Here is a 22,284-nt window from a genome sequence, read left to right as displayed (position 1 = left end):
TGGACCAGTAAAAGGATAATACAGTATAAAGGAGAGGCAGAGCTGGCACACAAACTCAGGCCTTCTGATAATCCAGAAGCCATGTTCTACCTACACCAAGCTCCTACCACAGGGAGAATTTAATCAATTAGGGTAATGGCTAAATAAAACATGGGACATACATAATTACACTGTTATTTAAAGCCATATTTTACAGATTATCTGATGATTTGGGAAAATGTCCCATGAAATGAAGCAGTAAAGAAATGTAAATACAGCATGATGTCAATTTTGAAAACAAACAAAAACCCCATCAAAACCAAATCAAAGCATGTACATACAGACTCCATGAGCAAAAAGGGGGAGAAAAGTCACAGAAAACAGAGCAGAAGGAAATATGGCTCATTAGCTGAAAGACCTAACTGTGTACACAGAACACAACCAGGGTCACCAGATATATGAGAGTATGTCTTTCAACATGATAATCAAGACATATGACTACACACAGGAAAAAAATGTGAGAGGAAAAAAACGAGTATATTAGGATACATAATTAATATCTTCTGAGAAATGAGAAATTATTGCATTCATGAAGCAAAACCAAAGTGCTATAAGAAGAAACACTGAATTATAAGATAGAGTTCTTAGAAATTTAAAATGAGAGGAAAAAAAAAAAAAAAGTAAAGGTTCTAAGATAAAGTGGAAGACATCTCCTAGAAAGAAGAACAAACAAACCAAAAGAGGTAAATACTAGAAAACAGATAATAGAATTAGAGGATCAATCCAAAAGATCCAACATCAGAATAATAAGTGTTCCAAAGACAGAACAGAAAGAAGGGCAGAAACATATTATGGAGGTTTATGTATGTAAGCACGTGGAAGTGCTTGAATACATATGTGAAAATTTCTCAGAGTGAAAGGATAAAGGTTTCTAGAGCAAAAGGCCCACAAACTGTTTAGCACAATGAACTTAAAAAAGACTAACACCAAGGTATAGCAGTGGGACATTTCAGAATACCAAGGATCCCAAAATGTTCCTGGGAGAAAAAGTCCCACACAAAGTATGAAGAATAAAAATGGCATGACAGTTAATGGCAACACTGGAATTTAGGAATCAATGGAGCAATGTCTTCACAGTTCTTAGAAAAATTATTTCCAACCTAGAATTCCATACCTAGTCAATCAGAAAATAAAAATATTGCGTACATCCAAGGTCTAAAAAAATTTTACTTCCTATGCATCCATTCTCCAGAATTTATTGGAGGATGTACTTCTGTAGAATAAAGGAGAACAACAAGAAAGAGGATGGGAAAAAAAGCAAATACTACATACAGAAACCATAAAGCTGTACAAGAAAGATAATTTATATACTTCTTAGCTCAACAGAGAATGATATTTACTTGATAACTCTCTAGAGATTTATTTTTAAAAAGGTGAAAAACTGTTTTGGCAAAAAGGGGGACAGGAGGAAATGTATACACATTGTAAAGGAGTTAAATCCTTTAAAATAAAATGAAATAAAAGTAAGTAGATAATATCTAAAATTGGAAAAATATAAACAAATAAGAATTAGCAGTATAAATTTGAAATTTAGAAATTAGGAGGAAAAATCAAAAGAAATAGCTAAAAGGTGAATAAGAATTGGAAGTGGGCAGCAATAGGGCAAGGCATACTTGCACAAATATTATAGTACTGTTAGCTTTCTAAATTATGTGCAGGTATTTCTTTTATAAAAATATAAACTGAATTTTAAAAGGAGGTGGAGGTGAAGTGGGGGAAAAAAGGAGGGGGCGGGGGAGAGGGAAGAGACGGACAGACACACATACATGCAGAAGCTTTTAATGAAAAGAAAAATGGTTAAACTTTGGGGCTATAAAAGGAAAGAGCCGTCCAAAATCACATCTCTTGTTTGTCCTGGGATAGCTTTACCCCAAATCTGTGGACTCTGAGTGGGGTCAAACTAGCCAAAGCTATGAGTCTAACTGAAACATGCAAGCAGATAACATGAAATGGAATTGGCAATCAAACAGAAGGGCAAAATGAACATTCTAGGTCTAGGGAAGGTGCGAAAGATCTTTTATTTAGCCCCATTCTCCACTGGCTTACCATCTCACTCTCTCCTACTTATGTTTTCCCTAGCATGCAACAAAAGGAAAGGCAGGGCAGTTATCTACCGAGTAATTTAAAGAGGGCCAATAAAAATGTGAATCAATCAGCAAAACTAAATCATTCAATATGGTGAGAATGAGCAGATGGATTTAAAGTCATGAGTCCCAGGAATGAAGGAAAATTCCTCCTCTTCAGGGAAGAGGTAAACCACTTGTGAAATCTGAATGTTATCATGTGTAATTCTGATATGCTTTAAAGTTTATAGCACATAATAAATAGTAGAAATAAAAACAAAGCTTAGATAGCAAAAATTCTAAGAAATGAAATATATATTTTTGTATGAGGACATGGATTTAATCAGTTTGCTTTCCGATATTTTAAGTGTCCTAAAGACCTCTAGCTTTAATGATATTTCTTATACCTATCTTTATCTTTACATTTAGATTCAATAAGAAGGTAAGATATACTTTAATTTCTTCACAGGTCTGTTGAGATATTCAGATGATTAAACAGAGAGGATACCACTTTAAGGATCAAGACATTTTCTATTACTGTTTGCAAATTAACTATATACATTTAATTCTAAAGAACAGTTTGGGAACTTCCTGGAGAGAAAATGTTCATTGAAAAATAACTTTGGTATTGCTTTACTTATAAAGGTCTAACATAGTTATCTTGAAATTCAAGACGATCTCTTAAGGCTTTTTAACACCTCACATAGTTGAAGGCACATATTAATAAAATAACACTATAATGCACCCTATTGTTATTTTTACAGTTATGAAGCCTTTTTAGCAAAAAATGCATAAACAATGCTAGAGATATATTCATCAACTCCTTTGGGGAAGAGGGTAGGCAATGAAAGTTATATGATTAAATAATATAACTTTTCAAAATGACTATGTCCTACAATTTAGACCAGGATTTGAAAAGTGATCAGAGACAGATCAGAGCTAATGAAAGATACAGAAGTCTCTCTCCTAAACCCTAGGGTAAGTTTTGCTTAATGAATCCAATCCTAGTCTTTGTAATACTTAACCATTAATAGTTTAGGAAATATCTTAAAATATTTATATGGTGCTTTAAGGTATCGTATATACAGCTGAAAATGTGCATTTCAGGATAAAGTGGTTTAGTGTTCTATTTATCTGTTCCTACATTATGGCTAGAGATTCCCGCTTCAAAAAGTTTGTTTACTGTAAGTCCATAAAGAGACTTAAAAAGGAAGTCAGAAAAAAACACTTGTTGAGACTGCCAAGGTTTAGAAGCCTTTCAAAGTCTTTTAAGCATTAAAACCACTTTCAAAATTAACTAAATGCAAGTTCTAAAATTGTGGATACTGAAAAAATACAATTTTCATCAGTAGTAGTCCAAATTCTAACACAATGTTACCTAGATTACAACATAAGAAAATTAACATTTGTGTAGTCTGTGTAGCATTTTATAGAATAAAATATGCTATTAATATAAGCCACAGCTTAATATCAAAACAAAAACAGTAAAAATAGTAATAAAATTAGAATTAATTTGTCTGCTCACTGAATTATATTTGCTAAGTGGTTAAAAGAAATTATGAACAAATATTTGATGATTGGTTAAGTGGTTAATGAAGAAGTAAACACAGTTTAGATATTAATCTGCCATTTGCCATCATTCCACCAAACTTCCGAAATTTTAAGGAATATGATCAACTAATGGCAGTGCAATAAAAGCAATAAATTAGATATTTTGACTTTGTTAGTGAAATACAGGAAAGTCTCACAAAGAAGTACATGAAAAAGACATTTGAGAAATTGCCTATACCTCAAGAGAAACATGTAAAAATGTATTTACTGGCTGCATTGTTCTTTAAGCTATTTAAGTCCACTTGTAAGCATAATCTAGTTTGCTTCATTATTTCAATCTTTCAAATATTTCATTTCTCCAAGATGCTTATCCCACAGATTTGGTTTAGGATTCTAAAATGTTTCCAGTAGAAAGCAAGAAAAGACAGAGTTGTTTCATGTCTGTCTTTCTAAAAGTAGTTTTAAGAAATGTCAGTATATTTTTACTTTTAAAAGACTTTTTTACAATATTTATATTTTTGCTTATTACAAAAAATTTCCTTAACTAGGCCATAGGATCAAATGTTACATATATTAATATAGGCCACTTCTTATATGATCCTACTAATACACAAGGATATTATATAATTTAAGATAATTATATATTATATAATATGCTAGTACATTAGTAGGAAAAAAAATAAAGTGGTGGTGTAAACAAGCTAAATCTTCATCTTAGAATGAGTTGATAATACCTAAACATAGATGAATCAATAAATAGCAGTAAGCACACTGTTTAGAAATATTAGCTGAATACTAGAAATTTGTTATACATCATCCAACATGCATTTCAACAGAAAATAGAAAAAACAGACTTGTTTTATGTCTGTTTTCCTAAAAGTAGTTTTAGGAAATGTCAGTATATTTTTACTTTTAAATGAATTCTTTTAATTATTATAAGAAATGCCCTTAAATCAATGCATTATTAACAAGTCACATCTAAATAATTTTAAACCCATGCCCATTACAGAGGAAAAGGAACTTAAAACTTACACATAGTGTTTCACAGTACCAAAAAAAGAAAGGCCCAAGTAATAGAAACCCTTACTTTATGATATTCTTACATAATAAAAATCATATAGTTTAGCAATGTATATATTTTTTACTGAATTTCTACTTTAAAATGGTCATACTAATTCTTGATTAATTATAGACCACCAGGAAAATCACAGTGGGGTTCATCTCATACACAGAACCAGAATTTAGCACTATATGATCTTAATGTTCACTTAAACTTTCCTACTTTACAACTTGTTGCTCACAGAAGAAAAGTGATATGCTCATATATCAATCATATTTGTTGTTGGCAGAACTGAAGTCTCATTGATTTATCAGGGGGAAGTCAGGTAAAGAAAACAAGCAATACAAAGTAATAACATATATAAATATGATTATAATGAAGACTTTAAAATAAAAAATTTTCTTTCACAGACCCAAAAATATGAATAGAAGGCACTATACCATTTCAACCCCTCGAAACTGAGATGTCATCTACCTACTACTACTAGAAGAAAGAAAACATAAACGTGAATTAAAGAAATACCTTTATAATTTAAAGTTGGGTTACACAGAAATTAAAAACCACCATAAATAAGAGAAAAAAAATGTACCATATATGGCAAAGTGTTTAAAGCTCTTGTCTGTATATATATGTATATCTATGTATATACGTGTGTGGTCATCTATCTATCAAAGTAAATAAGGAAAATGAAAGATAATAGAAAAGTAAGACAAAGGAGATAAACAGGTAACTCAGAATTAAATACAAATGGACAAAAGCACATTAAAAAATATTCACCTTCTACCCCCCTTTATGGGGGTGGACTGTACACTTATAATAGTTCTGGAGAATAACCTGACAATGCATATCAAATGCTTTAAAAATGTACAGACCCTTTGACCTAGGGTCTTAGCCTAAGGAAATAATTAAACAAGTCACAAAATATACACACAGACGTTCAGTGGAGTGTTGCTTACAACAGCAAGAAAGGGAAAACAACTGAACGTTCATTAATAGGGGATTAGGTAAATATAACATGCAGGTAACAAAAATTACTTAAATTCATATTTGATACGAAAATGTGTGTATAACATGGGGTTCAGTGAAAAAAAGCAAAACGAGGTTAAAACATTAGTGAAAGGAGCAATAAACCTAAAAATGATGAAAAAACTGTTTTCGACTGTCAATGAAGTTATAGTTTGTTGGGGAGAGGGAAGGTAAGATACGTTAATTGCTATAACAATGGAATAAAAAATATAATGGAAATGTAAAAGAGTGTGTGCAGGCAAAGTGGGGAGGACTCATTAATGGGAAGGTTTCTAAAGAAGGCAGTATCTAAATTGGACTGTCAATGAGGATAAGGATCTTAATAGGCTAGGATGTGGGATGGAGAGGAAGTAGCACTCAAGATCGAGGGAAAAGCCTGGAAACTGTAGAGGCAAGAAAATGAAAGCATGTTTAAGAGGAGGTTGGGACACAGAGTACCATAGGGAAGTAAGTCTGCATGGGACTGGGAAAGCATTTAAAGGTTCTTCTAAGTAAGGGGTCTGCACTTTGCTAGGAAGATCATTTTAGGGTGAAGAGTAGATTGTAGAGGGGGAGAGGTGAGAAATGGAAACTACTCTAGATATCACTATAATTATTCATTTCTTACATCAAATCTTCTCAAAATGTTTTAAAATAAACTGAATTAAGAATCATCACTCTATTCTCTGTTTAAATAAATCTCTAAAACACAAGTACTAACTGGCAATTTCATGTGTTTTCTTAGGTAGGAGGGCTCTATATTTATTTTTCAGCTTGTTGAAATATTCTACAGATGGTTCCTCTAAATAGAGAGACTAGATAATTTATCACTAATGAGTTAAAAATCCCTCTCTTAAAAAATGGGCAGGCCTTCTGGGGTCATCTTTTGATGTGCCATATCATGTGTCCTGAATGATTTTACCCAAGGGAACTAATTTATCAAAAGCTTAAGACTGCAAATGTTAAAAGATTTACAGAGCTGTACGTTAGTGTAAAAAGCAGAATGCACTATTTAGCAAACATGAGTCACAGGCTGCAAAATAGGGTTCATGACAGGGAGACACTGATGAATGGGATTAGATCTAATTGAGGTTTGGTACAAAATGATGGCAAGGATTTTTCTTTTGCTAGCACTCATGTTAATATGTACGTGAGCAAGTATTTTGGGAAAGTATGCTAAATTAAAATTAGTTGGCAAAGTTCTAAAGTGAAATCAAATATTAATATATGCATTTCAATAAACACTTCTAGGCTACAAGTGATCGATACAATTACTGTACTAATCATAAATCTGGATTCTTTTTAACAGCCTTGTGACTCACGGAATTCGAAGATGCAAATGTACAGGTGAATGAATTTTAAGTATTTAAAAGATATATAACCTTAAGGTTCTAGCGAATTAACCAAACTAATAAACATTTTGTAATGTATTCATAAGACACTATTGTGGTTATTGTAGTAATTAATGCCTACAGAGATAATATCAGCTATTTACGAATATCACAAAGAGACAATACATTTTAAGAACTGTTATAGTCCTTTAAATTAATCCAGCACTCTGAGTAATAAATCAACCATAACCTTTTGAAACCTGTCTCTGTGGGAAATAGCAGATACCATGTTTTCCTCTCAGTCTCATTTTCCTAGTATTCATGCTTATGTAAGATGGGAAAAAAGAAAAAGACAATGCAAAGAACCTTTTAATTTACAGTAATATTTGCAGTTACAGGTGAATAACTGAACAATGCCTTGTGTACAAGGAGACTAAGGGCCAAACGAAATGTATTTAGGGCTTCAAAAAAGACTTTCATTGTCTACTGGCACTGATTAAATTTTGTTGTCAAATGGGAAGATATATGAAAGATTTAGTTTATAAGCATTTTGCTGCTTCATATTTATTATATGAGGAATGAGTATAGAGATCTTTTTTATAAAGTGAAACATCTTTGTTTTCAAGTAATTACAGGGGAAACAAACTTACATAAGAACCCTATATTCAATCAGAATATCTGTACTATAAGAAACTGGTTCTACTAGTATCTTTTATTGTACTCCAAGATAAAATCACTGACATGGGGTGCAAAATTTAAGAAAAGGAAAGGTTAGAGACAGAAATATTACTAAATGTGAGTTTCCAGATGGATAATGAGGAAATCTTGACTTTTCATTTAATGTCAGAAATTTTATCAGTTCCATAATTAAACCCTGCTGCCGGCATCCCCACCCTGCATGGCACTCAGTGAGTGCTTTCTCTGTTTTCCAGACCCAAAATAGGTGCATGTTTTACTCCAAGTCAACAGACATGTAGTTTGGAGGCAAAGATTTTAAGTCAAATAGATATCTATCCCAAAATTAAGTACTGACATTGGTAAAGTATTAAAATTAACAAAATTTAAAAAGTTAATTTCTTTGTGAATAAGAAGTAATATAGGCTTGTTAATATCAGAAAAATAAAATTAGTCCATATAACAAAAATATAAAAACAAATGTATAAGACATATATGAAGAAAATTCTAAAATTTTGCTGAGGAACATACAAGAGGGTATGCATATGGAGAGGCAAACTATTCTAGAGTGAGAATATTTGACAGTAGGAAAATGTGAAGACAAAATTAATTTACAAATTTTTAAAAAAGATTTTACTTCCTTGGAATCAGAAAAAAATGATTCTGACAGACATTTCTTAGTCAGGGACACTTTAAAAACAAAGAATAAAAAAAGGGGACCAGCACCGCTGTATGTCAAAAAATACTATAAACTATTAGTTTTTAAAATAATAGTTACTAGCTCTAGGATAGACAAATAGGCAAAAGAATAAGATAAAAATCCAATAAACAGAATTACCTATGACTACTTACTGTATGTAAATTAATGGTGCCATAAGGATAGACTGTCAATATATTATACAAGAATGACTAGCTCTTTGGAAAAAAATTAAGTTAGAGTTTTGCCTGTTATCTTATGTCAAAATAAATTTGGAGTAAATGGAAGCCAAAAATAAAAAACTTATGGGTGAAAAGGCCTTTTGAGGAATAATTCCAAAGGCAGGGGGAGAAAAAAAACAAATGAAGCTATTTTATTAGATAAAAGTTTAAAATTTCAGTATTAAAAAGGACATCTCAAACAAAGTTAACAGTAAATGATAAACTTGAAGAATATACTTGCAACATGTATCTTACAGGAAAGAGTTAATATCCTTTGATGATCTCATCTAGTCCTATGGCTTTAAATATCATCTAAATGTTAACAATTCTCAAATTTATCTTTCAGTTCAGACTTCTAAACTCCAGATTCTTATATCCAACTGCTTACATGATATCTCCACTTGGATGTATCTGAGACAAATTTAAAATGTTCCAAATTGAACTCCTAATCTTCTGTCACCTCTCCACTATAAACCTGCTTTATCATCTTTTTTAAGGTGACTGGATTCCTTCAGTTGTGGAGTTCAGAAATCTTAGTCAACTTTGCCCTTTCTTTCTCTCACACCCTAAATCCAATTTGTCAGGAAACCCTGCTGGCTCTACCTTCAAAATATATTAGAATCTGACCACTTCTCACCAACTCCACTGCTACCAACCTGGTCGAGCTACCACCATCTTTTACTTGGGTTATTGCAGTGGTGTCTTAAGTTTCAACCCTTGCCATATGACAATTTATTCTCAACACAGAAACCAGAGGGATCTTATAAATACATGACTAAGATATGTTACTTCTCTGCTTAGATCATGCCATAGTTCCATTTAGTTCAGAGTAAAAGCCTATGTTCTTATAATGACCTACAAGGCTCTACATGATCTGCCTTTGTACTTTGATGTATCCTTACCATCAGATAAGTGCCTAGCACACAGTAAAAGTTCAATAAATATTACTGAATGAATAAATAAATATCCATATCTTAAGCTCTTGTAAATAAGTAACAATTTTTGCTATGCCTGACTATGTGAAAAAAAAATGTTCAAATGATGGCTAGGTCATTCACAGAAAATATATCCTTAAATAGATGGAAAAAAATACACTCAAGTATACTAGCAAACAAAGGAAAAATGGAAAGAAGATAATATTTATGACTATTAAAGTGGCAAAGAATCAATAAGTAATTAGCAAAGACAAAAGAGGGAGAGAGAACCCCAGATTTAAAAGGATTTAATAGATACACCCCAACCAATGACAAAGTATGGGCCTTGTCTGGATACTGATATAAAAAATCTATAGAAAGAAATCATTTACGGGACAATGGAGGAAATTTGAACACTGATGGCATTAGTTATGAAAAGGGCACTGTGTTTTCTTTTAGAGACACTAAGATGTAAACAGAAGGAATGATATGTTGCCTGAGTTTTCCTTCAAAATAATCCAGTGTAGATATAGATGGGGTGGAGGAAAGGAGATGGGGTTCTCAAGACTAGCCATGAGATAATTCTTAAAGTTAGGTGATAGGTACAGTACATAAGGCTCATTATAGTTTTCTTTGTATTTCTATGTGTGTTTGAAAATGAATTTCTAAAAATTGAAAATATTTTAACATCAACAGCTGGTGAAGCTAAAAGGAGAAAGAAGCTAATTTTCTTTTTTTTTTTTTAAATCTTAAAAAGTATTTATTGATATCTCTCTGTAAGTGAATCAAGTGGGTGTAAAGCGGCATAAACACAGCATTGAAAATCAGCTAAACGCCATTATAAAAATAAATTACAAAAAAATAAAAAAGACAGTGAAAGAGAGAGAAATTCTTCGTTCAGGGGCTGTGATGCAACCTGAATTGACCACATCTAGACCCACACCTGGATGAGACATAAGGCTGGACACTCTTGGGGCTGAGAGGATTGGTGAGGTTGGGTGAGCAAATGCAGACCCTTTAAAGTAATACTGCATGGTACCCATTCCATGGATCCCAAATCGCCAGGTTCAGGGGAATCTTCCTACAGCTAAAACATGCATGGGAAACCGAGAGGATGGTACACTGTGTGATTGGGAAAGGTTTCTAAAATGCACCTCATTTTTCATCTCCTGGTGCTCGGGTTTGCCATTCCAGCTGCTTTACTAACAATCTCCCCACTTGGAGAATCAAGGAGCTCATTTTCTTACACTGTTCATGGGAGTTAAAATTGGTACAACCATATAGGAGAGGGAGAAGTTACTTAGCAATATATATTAGAAACTTTTAAAGAAGTGCACATTTCTTGAGCCAGAAATTGCACTTCTAGGAATGTATCATAGGGGTAATCAGGCATGAGCACCAGGATAAATATATATATTTGCTCACTACACTATTATTTATAATAATGAAAATTTATTAAACATCCTAAATTCCTAACAATAGAGTACAGATTATATCAATTACAGTTAATCTCATCAGATTTTTAAAAACACAGTGTGCGTGTTTTAAATACAAAGAATGTAGCTGATCTAGTAAATACTTTTTAAAGCACCAGAAATAAAATATTCAAACCCCACAGTATTTAGTAATTTTGAAATTTAACAACAAAACCACTTGACATTACAGGAGTATAGGAAAAAAGTCAGTGGCTCATGTATAAGCTTAAGATGATGAGACACATTTGACTCATGTTTTGCTTGAGTTGAATTTTACTTCTAAAATTTGTTAAGACTATTTATTGATAAATTTTAGCAATATGTGCTACTTGGCTATTGCTTCATGTCTTTAGAAATTCAAGCGTAAATTTCACTATTTATACTTTTTAAAATGAACTACTTCAATATTCTAAGACTAAGAAAAATAAACATTTATAAATGCACTCACTTTATACCCCTTCCCTGTTATTCATCTTTGACTCTCTTCATAATGAATATAACATACATAATTCATGGAATGAACAAGACATACTAAGCAAATAGTTAACCTATAAAATCACTTGAATATTAAAATAATAAAGTAAGAACAAAATATAATAAAAACAAAACCTGCCTTCTGATACATTTTCAGAAGAAAGTTCATGATTATAAAAGGTAACATAACCTCAATAATCTTTCCTCTTGAATATGTTGTGAAAAAGAATTCAGAACCAAATAAATGTTTTGTTTTACTGTTGACAAGTATAGTCTATGCAATTACACTGTAAGTGAAATACAGATTTTAAAATAAGGGATAATTATCATCACATAGCAGGTGGTCAGTATTTCTTTTTTTTTTTTTTTTTTTTTTTTTGCGGTATGCGGGCCTCTCACTGTTGTGGCCTCTCCCGTTGCGGAGCACAGGCTCCGGACGCACAGGCCCAGCGGCCATGGCTCACGGGCTTAGTTGCTCCGCGGCATGTGGGATCTTCCCGGACCAGGGCACGAACCCGTGTCTCCTGCATCGGCAGGCGGATTCTCAACCACTGCGCCACCAGGGAAGCCCGTCAGTATTTCTTAATCTTGGTGTTAAAACTCTATTTCCTCTCCAACATCTTGAATGCACTATAAATAAAGAATCAAGGCCCCAAAGGTATGAGAGAATCTGAAAAAAATCTTAAGTTTTCCTTCTAATGATCTCAACGAGGTCACTTCTGATGAAGATAATGCTTTACTAAGAGAAAAAGAATATACATATAACCCCAACTTGCCTGTCATATTAATGTAAAGATATAGTATAGGAAACCTAATAATAAGAGACCTAGGTAATTCAGAGCAACCTCTCTACAGAAGGCAAGTAAAAAATCTGAACAAAATATAAAAAACACAGGCTTGAAGGCAGAGGAGAACTACAAGATTGTGAAGAATTATAGGTAGGTATCAGGAGAAAGTTGAAGGCTCAGGAAAGTAATCTCTGCATTTACAGCTATTTTCCCCTCAAGGTTATTTGCTGATGCTGGAGGTGGCAGAACAGCTTAGTAACATTGTTGAGAGCTTTGTAGGACTGGGATGCAGGAACCAGAATTTAGTGCCTACTAAAGGGAGTTCTTCCTAAACCCTCCCCAATTTGAGTTGGGGCACAGTTAAACTCCACAGGGTAAACTAGGAGTAGGCAGGCCCTCACAGAAGCTGAAGTTCAGTTTCAAATTATCTCAGTCTCTAAAACTGGACTGAAATGATTTTAGACTGCTAAAGCCAAAAGGAGCCTGGAATAAGCAAATATTAATCCTCTCTGAGGAAGATATTGTTATCAGAAGCCTCAAAGGATTTCTACAAACGATTCTGCAAATACATGTGGGATGCACAAAAATTAGCATGTATTAAAGGAAATGCACATGAAAGAAATCCAGCAGAAAGAGAAAAGAAACAGACACAGTGGGTTCTAGGCTTGGGAATTCTCAGGCACAGACTTCAACCACCGTATTCAGTGAGAATTTCTGCAAAGAAATGTAAACTATAAAAAAAGAATCAAATGGAAATTCTGGAATTGAAATATAACTGAGATAGGGAACTTGATGGATTTAAGAACCGATTGACACAGCTGAAAAGAGAAACTACAGAATATGTGAAAAGAAATTTCCAGGAAGAGAAAAAACAATGAAAAGCAGAAGAGAGTAAAAGGCATAGGTAAGACAATAAGGAGGTACCATGTAATATAATTGGAGTCTCAGAAGTAGAGAAGAGAATAAAAGTGGCAGAAGCAACATTTGAAGATATAATGGTTAAGAACTTTACAAAACTGCTGAAAAATAATGCAGACACAAATTCAGAGAGTCCTGTTGAACCCAAGTAAGAGAGGTAGAAATAAAATTACATTTAGGCACAATATAGCAAAACTGCTAAGACCCAAAGACAAAGAGAAAACATTTTAGGAAGCCAGAAGTCAGATTATATTCAAAGAAGCAACACTTAGAATGAAAGCTGGCTACAAAAGCAGCAACAAAATCCAGGAGATAATGAAATGATATCTTTAAAGTGCTAAAATAAAAGAACACCAAACTGGAATTCTATACCCAGCTAAACAGTCTTCAAGAAAATAAGTAAGATACATACATCTTCAGAAGTAACTGAGGTTATGAAATTTAAGATAGAGAGCTTATTTTAGATTATCTGATGGCCTCAATCTAATCATATGAGCACTTAAAAGCAAAAACTTTCTCTAACTGTAGGCAGAAGAGATGAGGCAGAAGGGAAGGTAAGAGAGATCTGAAGCATGAGAATGACTTGACCTGCCTTTGTTGGCTAGGAGATGAAGTGATGAAGAGGGCCACATGCTAGGGAATAGGGATGACCTCTAAAAACTGAGTGCCTGCACAATGCCAGGTACTTTAGCAAGTTTGGAGTTGCTCTGAATTCAAGCTGCCTGGCCAATAGCCAACAAGAAAACAGGGACCTCAGCCCTACAGCCACACAGAACTGAATTCTGCAAACAACCAGCATGAGCTTAGAAGCACGTTCTCCCCTAGAATCTCCAGATAGGAGACCCAACTAGGTGACACCTTGATTTCAGCCTGTGATACTTGAGGCTGAGTAACCAACTGAGCCTGCTGGACTTCCAATCTACAGAACTCTGAGATAATAAATCAGTGTTATTTTAAGTTGATATGTTTGTGTTAATTTTTTAGCATTGCAATAGAAGACAGATATAAATGGAAAAATCCACAGTAAAAGATGAAGTTTTTAAAAGTTCACCTCAGTATATGATAGAACATGAATTAAAAAATAAGTCAGTAAGAACAAGATTTGAAGAACACAACCAATTTGACCTGACTTAATATATTCTTTAAAAGCATAATTGAAACATTTACACCAACTCTATGCTGGGCTTTAAAGAAGTCTCCACAAACTTCAAAGAATTAAAATCACTAAAAATAAGAGTTGTAAATTTAAAAAGAATACACATTAATTTATTGTTGCTGTTATTACTTTGGGTTAAGGTAAAGATGAGACATAAACAAATGTAAAATCTCATAAACATTTGTATAAGAAAATTTTTGGAGAGTTTGACAGATCATTTTAAGAAAAAAAAAAATTATTTGTCCTCTGACCCGGCAAATTAGTTCCTAGGCAACTGGTACACATGCAGACATGGGAATCAGTAGTCTCCCCTTATCCACGGGGGGAAACATTCCAAGACTACCAGTGGATACCTGAAACTGCAGATAGCACTGAACCATATATTTACTATTTTTTTTCTATACATATCTACCTAAGGTAAAGTGTAATTTATAAATTAGGCACAGTAAGAGATTAACAACAATAATTAATAATAAAATAGAACAATTCTAACAATATACTGTAATAAAAGTTTGTAACTGTGGACTCACTCTCTCAAAATATCTTATTGTACAAATTTAATGCCTTTTCCATCTGAACTAAGCACTTACCATGCATTGTGATCATAACTTTTGCAATTTGAGGTCCAAGAGCAAAACTAACATGAATTTCTTCTTCCTTCTTCATGACTTCATGGATAGAATATTCGTTCTTCTCATAAATTTTAGCAACCACAGCATGTGATTTATTTTTCTTTCCTTATTAAGTCTAGAATTTTCACCTTTTCACTTAAAAGGAAGCTCTTTATGGCTTCTCTATGGCAAACCCAAATTGCTAGCATCACTACTCTTGCACTTTGGAGCCATTATTAAGTAAAATAAGGGTTACTTAAACACAAGCACCACAATACTGTGACAGTTGATCTGATAACCAAGATAGCTACTAAATGACAAATGGGAAGAATATGATGGACAAAGAGATGATTCACATTCTGGGCAGGACAGAGTAGGGCAGCATGAGATTTTATCATGATACTCAGAATGGTGTGCAATTTAAAACTTATAAAGTTTTTATTTCTGAAATTTTCCATTTAACATTTTTGGACCTCAGCTTACTGCAAGTAACTGCAATGGTGGAAAGTGAAACTGCAGATACGGGAGGACTACTGTATATGGGCATGCTCTCTGACGCACTGTTCACCAACAGAACAATGGTTAAGTAAATGATGGTACATCAATTCTCACAACTATTAAAAAAATGCTAGATTCTTTATGTATGTACCCTAAAACTGTTCAAATAAACTAAACAAATAAAAACAGTTGTAGTTTAATATATATACAATATGCTAGCATTCATGTGAAATGTAACAAAAAGCTAATGAGTTAATTATCTAATATAAATATTATACACACACTGTAATGATAACCAAACTGTTAATAGGCATTTATCTCTAAGAGCACAGAAGACTGAGGTTCTGGGAAAAGTTGAAGAGGGCACTCTACTGCTATAGAATCTGAATATTTTAAAACCAAGATTATATGTTAGTTTTTAAATTCAAATGTCTCATGCACACGTTTATGAGAGCAGAGACATCAAGTGATCTGCCAACAGAAAAACAGTAAATTCTACACTGTTAGTTGATCTTAAGAACATACAAGATTGTTATGTATTACAGAATATAATATTCTTAATTATAATCTTCAGTCTTTAATAGAGGTTAAATTTTAAAGAAGGGTGGAAGTAAAATTATCTTATCAAAAAAAGGTAAAATAAAATAACTTCACTGCTAGAATTATTTAGAACATCAAGCATACTTATTCTTATACCTTTGAAAGATACTGGTTAATTTAAATGATTCTGAAGTTAATTCTCCCATTTTCACAAAATAGCAAACCTACTAAAAAATTAACTGTTCTGTTGATTGATATTATAACAGAGGCTACTCCTTAGAAATAATGTTTATTTACTTAATGAAATAAAAGCGGTACTTACAAGAAGGAGAAGACTGAACTGGTCCAAGTTGTGGAAAGGTCATAAGAATAGAAACCCCTGGTAGATCATTTTGCTTTGCATGTTCAGTAGTTTGGTCAGCCCAAACCACCACTTTCTTCCTCTCTACCAAATGTTCAATTTCTTTGAAGTCAGACTCAAAAGTAGCATTTAACAGGCCAGATTCTTTTAATGCACAATACTGTTTTCTTAGGGCTGGAAGTAAAGCATTCAATACTCTGCATACAGAATGTGACAAGAAAAGAGAGATAAATACTAAATTTTAAATACATTATTATGGATCTATGTAACATCCAAAGTAATAGCATTTGATTAAAATGGTTCCCTGTACATATTTTCCTTTAGAATATTTCAATCAAATACCTCAAATATTCTTAATACATTAAGTATAGATTGGAAAGAATGTTGGATGGGAATTACAAGCACCAGGCTGTAGTCTCAGCGAGTCTTCACTTGCTTCTATGACCTTGGATAAGGCACTACCTGAGGTTTCTCCTCTATAATGTGGGGTACAACTGGACAGCCACTACTTTCAACAGGAGATTGTTTTCAGAACTATGCAAAGCATAATGTGATTTACAAATCAAAAATAGTGTTATTGTTATTAAATAGTATGAGATTGAAATGAAATATTAATACACTGTCAAATGATGAAGCTCAACTTAGTTATATAACATTTAAAAAATAACAAATGAACAAAAGTCAAACTTTCCTTGAAGTTAGCTCTTCATGAGCTAAAGCAATAGCTTTCAAAGCCATTTAAAGGAAAAACTGTGGAAAAGTATGGTGGGTAAAGGAAAATGATGGGGCATTGGATTCTTGGCTCTGATTCAAAATCTCCCCTATTGCTGTCAATCAGAGCAGTACTAAATGCATCTTTTTATGTATTAGACCTCCATGAAGAGTGTTCACTAAAGAAATGCCAGAATTAAAAAGTTATAAGTGGTTCCTAACTTTTATATCAACGAAGACATCAAACAACATGAATAATCTTGAAATGACTTAGTCCTGGTGTTCCAGCTGACTCATAACACCCAGAAGAACAGAACCATATGAAGTAGGAATAGGGCAATGGGAAAAGAATAGGCACTAAATTTAACACTTAAGGAAATAACTGCTTTATTATCTAAGAATCTTAAATATTTAGATAGCAGTACAAATAAATAGTCTGTGACATTTTTCTTTTTGGTGCTATTGGGGAGTACACCATTTAAGCCAAGTAGGTAACAACTGTAGGGAAAAATCATTAATCAGAAAGTCAATAAAAACAATTATTTACAACTGCTTTCCTTTTGGAAAGTCTAGAATTTTGATTCACCCTGCTAGGCACAGGGCGCCTATTCAACCAGCTCCCAATAAAAATCCAGGACACTAAGTGTCAGCCTAACGAGATTCCAAAGTAGACATCATTTCACATGGGTCCATACAACTTTTTTCTGGAGAACTTAAGCACAACTGTGTGGGTCCACTGGATGAGGACAACTGAAAGCTTACAACTAACTAGTTTCCTTTGTTCTTTGCCCCATTTATCTTTGCCTTTTGCTGATTTTGTTTTGTATGCTTTCACTCTAATAAATCATAATTATGGAGTCAACTATACGATGGGTTCTGTGAGTCATCCTAGTAAATTATCAAACATGGAGGTGGTCTCAGGGGCCCAGGACATACGTTATTTATGTATGTATGTGTGCATATATGTATGTATTTATGCATTCATTCATTTATTTTTAAGTTTTTGGACCCGATATTGGCATATATTGCAAAATGATCATCACAATAAGTTTAGTTAACATCTGTCACAGAATTCTTTTTCTTCTGATGAGAACTTTTAAGATCTACTTTCTTGGCAACTTTCAAATATGCAGTACAGTATTATTAACCACAGTTGCCATGCTGTACATTACATCTCCATGATTTACTTAATAACTGGAAGTTTGTATTTTGTGACTCCCTTGACCAATTCCCCATCCCTGCCCCCAACACCCCACCACCAACCTGTATAATCTGTTCTCTTTATCTATAAACTTGGGTTTTGTTTTTGTTTTTTGTAGCAATGAACACAGGTGTGCTTTATTTTTTGTGTTAGTGTTTTCATTTTCTTTGGATAAATACCCAGAAGTGGAACTGCTGTATTATATGACAGTTATTTTTACCTGCCTATGTTTTCTACTCAGGGTTTTATGGTTTCAGATCTTACGTACAAGTTTTTAATCCATTTTGAGTTAATACAATTTTGTGTATGGTGTAAGATATTCTTTGGCTTGTTGCTGTGCACTTTTCCCAGCACCATTTATTGAAGAGACTATCCATTCCCTATTGTATATTCTTGGCACCTTTGTTGTAAATTAATTGACCATATATGCATGGGATTATTTCTGGGCTCTCTATTCTGTTCCATTGATCTATGTGTCTGCTTTTGTGACAGTACTATACTGTTTCGATTACTACTGCTTTGTAGTATAGTTTTAAATTGGGAGTGTGGTCCCTCACACTTTGTCTTTCTCAAGAATGCTTTGGTTATTTGGAGTCTTTTGTGGCTCCACACAAATTTTAGAATTGTTTGTTCTAGTTCTGTGAAAAATGCCATTGAGTATTGATAGGGATTGTTCTAAATCTGTAGATTGCTTTGGGGAGAATGGACATTGTAACAATACTAATTCTTCCAATCCATAAGCATGGAATATATTTCCATTTATTTGTGTCTTCTTCAATTTCTTTCATGAATGTCTTATAGTTTTCAGTGTACAGGTCTTTCCCCTCCTTGGTTAAATTTATTCCTAGGTATTTTATTCTTTTTGGTGCAATTGTAAATGGAATTGTTTTCTCAATTTCCTTTTGGATAGTTTGCTATTAGTGTATAGAAACACAACAGATTTCTGTATATTGATTTTTGTATGTTGCAACTTTACTGAATTTGTTTATTCTAATAATTTTTTGGTTGTGTCTTCAGAGTTTTCTGTATATAATATCATGTCATTGGCAAAAGTGACAGTTTTACTCCTTCCTTTTGAATTTAGATGCCTTTTATTTCTTTTTCTTGTCTGACTGCTGTGGCTGGGACTTCTAATACCATGTTGTTGTTTTTTTAGGATTATTTTTATTAGGGTATAGTTGATTTACAATGTTGTGTTAGTTTCTTCTGTACAGCAAAGTGAATGAGTTATACATATACATATATCCACTCTTTTTTAGATTCTTTTCCCATGTAGGTCATTACAGAATATTGAGCAGAGTTTCCTGTGATATACAGTAGGTTCTTATTACTTATCTATTTTATATATAGTAGTGTCTACATGTTGAATAAAAGTGGCAAGAGTGGGCATCTTCATCTTCTTCCTGATCTTAGAGGAAAAGCTTTTCAGCTTTTCACCACTGAGTATGATGTTAGCTGTTGGCATGTCATATATGGTCTTTATTATGTTGAGGTATGTTCCCTCTATAATCACTTTGTTGCAAGTTTAATCATAAATGGATATTAAATTTTGTCACATGCTTTTTCTGCATCTATTGAGATGATCACGTGATGCCTTATCCTTCATTTTGTTATCACACTGATTGATTTGCAGATGCTGAACCATCCTTGCATCTCTGGAATAAACCCCACTTGATTGTGGTGTATGATCCTTTTAAAGTATTGTACTGGTCAATATGGTTTGCTAATATTTTGTTGACGATTTTTGCATCTATGTTCATCAGGGATATTAGCCTGAAATTTTCTTCTCTTGTTCTATCCTTGTCTGGCTTTGGTGTCAGGGTAATGCTAGCCTATAAACGAGTTTGGAAGTGTTCCCTCCTCTTCTATTTTTTAATTGAAAGAGTTTGAGAAGAATTGGTATTAACTTTTGTTTGAATGTTTGATAGAATTAGCCAGTAAAGCCATCTGGTCCTGAACTGTTGCTTGTAGAAAGGTTTTTAAGTACTAATTCAATCTCCTTACTAGTAATTGGTCTGTTCAGATTTCTTACTTCTTCATGATTCAGTCTCGGTAGGTTGTATATTTCTAGCAATTTATCCATTTCTAGGTTGTCCAATTTGTTGCTATATAATTGTAGTAGTCTCTAAGGATACTTTGTATTTGTGTAGTATCAGTTGTAACATCTCCACTTTCACTTCTGATTTTAATTATCTGAGCCTTCTCTCTGTTTTTCTCCATGAGTCTAGACAAAGGTTTTTCAACTTTATCTTTTCAAAGAAGCAGCTCTTGGTTTCATTGATCTTTTCTATTGTATTTTAGTCTCTATTTCACTTATTTCTGCTCCAATCTGTGCTATTTCCTTCCTACTACTAACTTTGGGCTTTATTCTTATTTTTCTGTTTGTCTATTTTTTGATTTTGCTTTTGATTTCTTCTTTGATGAACTGGTTGTTCAGTAGCATGTTGTTTAATCACTTATTTGTATATTTTCCAGTTTTCTTTTTGGAATCATTTCTAGTTTTATACCACTGTGGTCAGAAAATATGCTTATTATGATTTCAATTTTCTTAGATCTGTTAAGACTTATTTTGTGGCCTAAGATATGATCTATCCTGGAGAATGTCACATGTGCAGTTTAGAAGAATGTATATTCAGTGGCTTTTGTATGGAATGTTCTGTATATATCTGTAAAGTTTGTCTAGTGTAACATGATGTTTAAGGAAGATGTTTCCTTATTGATTTTCTGTCTGGATGACCCATCCATTGTTGTGAGTGGGGTATTAAAGTCCCTTATTCTTACTGTATTGCTGTCTATTTCTCATTATGTCTGTTAATATTTGCTTTATATATTTAGGTTCTCTTATGTCGGGTGCATAAATATTTACAAATGTTAAATATCCTCTTGTTGGATTGACCTCCTTTATCATTATGTAATGCCGAACTTTGTCTCTTATTACAGTCTTTTTTTTTTTTTTTTTTCTTCCGTATGCGGGCCTCTCACTGTTGTGGCCTCTCCCGTTGCGGAGCACAGGCTCCGGACGCGCAGGCTCAGCAGCCATGGCTCACGGGCCCAGCTGCTCCGCCGCATGTGGGATCTTCCCGGACCGGGGCACGAACCCATGTCCCCTGCATCGGCAGGCAGACTCTCAACCACTGCGCCACCAGGGAAGCCCACAGTCTTTGTTTTAAAACTTATTTTGTCTGATATAAGTATAGCTACCCCAGCTTTCTTTTGGTTTCCATTGCATGGGATACGTTTTTCCATCCCTTAACTTTCAGTCTGTGAATTGTCTTTATGTCTGAAATGAGTCTCTTGTAGGCAGCATATAGATGGGGCTTGTTTTTATATCCATTCAGCCACTCTGTCTTTCGATTGGAGCATTTAGTACATTTACATGTAAAGTAATTATTAACAGGTATGTACTTACTGCCATTTTATTAATTCTTTTTTTTTTTTTTAACATCTTTATTTGAGTATAACTGTTTTACAATAGTGTGTTAGTTTCTCTTTTACAACAAAGTGAATCAGTTATACATATACATATGTTTCCATAACTCTTCCCTCTTTTGTCACCCTCCCTCCCACCCTCCCTATCCCACCCCTCTAGGTGGTCACTAAGTACAGAGGTGAACTCCCTGTGCTATGCTGTAGCTTCCCACTAGCTATCTAATTTACATTTGGTAGTGTGTATATGTCCCTGCCACTCTCTCACATCGTCACAGCTTACCCTTCCCCCTCCCCATATCCTCAAGTCCATGCTCTAGTAGGTCTGTGTTTTATTCCCTCCTACCACTAATCTCTTCATGACATTTTTTTTTTTTTTTTTTTAGATTCCATATATAAGTGTTAGCATAAGGTATTTGTTTTTGTCCTTCTGACTTACTTCACTCTGTATGACAGATTCCAGGTCTATCCACCTCATTACAAATAACTCAGTTTCATTTCTTTTTATGGCTGAGTAATATTCCATTGTATATATGTGCCACATCTTCCTTATCCATTCATCTGTTGAT

The 22,284-nt window shown here is 33.5% G+C and overlaps 1 protein-coding gene across 1 annotated transcript in view; it reads right to left on the bottom strand.

Annotated features, from left to right (window-relative positions):
- Positions 1-22,284, bottom strand: part of KIF18A (kinesin family member 18A) — an 87,174-nt gene that overhangs the window by 16,731 nt on the left and 48,159 nt on the right. Inside the window, exon 13 of the mRNA XM_059068613.2 lies at positions 16,339-16,574. Within this exon, the coding sequence (XP_058924596.1) occupies positions 16,339-16,574 (236 nt within the window). The remainder of the gene's footprint in view (positions 1-16,338; positions 16,575-22,284) is intronic.

The sequence above is a fragment of the Kogia breviceps genome, chromosome 7, assembly GCF_026419965.1.
Source record: "Kogia breviceps isolate mKogBre1 chromosome 7, mKogBre1 haplotype 1, whole genome shotgun sequence".
NCBI classification, from domain to species: Eukaryota; Metazoa; Chordata; class Mammalia; order Artiodactyla; family Physeteridae; genus Kogia; species Kogia breviceps.
The sequence above is the reverse complement of the archived record's forward strand: the minus strand, read 5'-3'. Positions and strand labels throughout refer to the sequence as shown.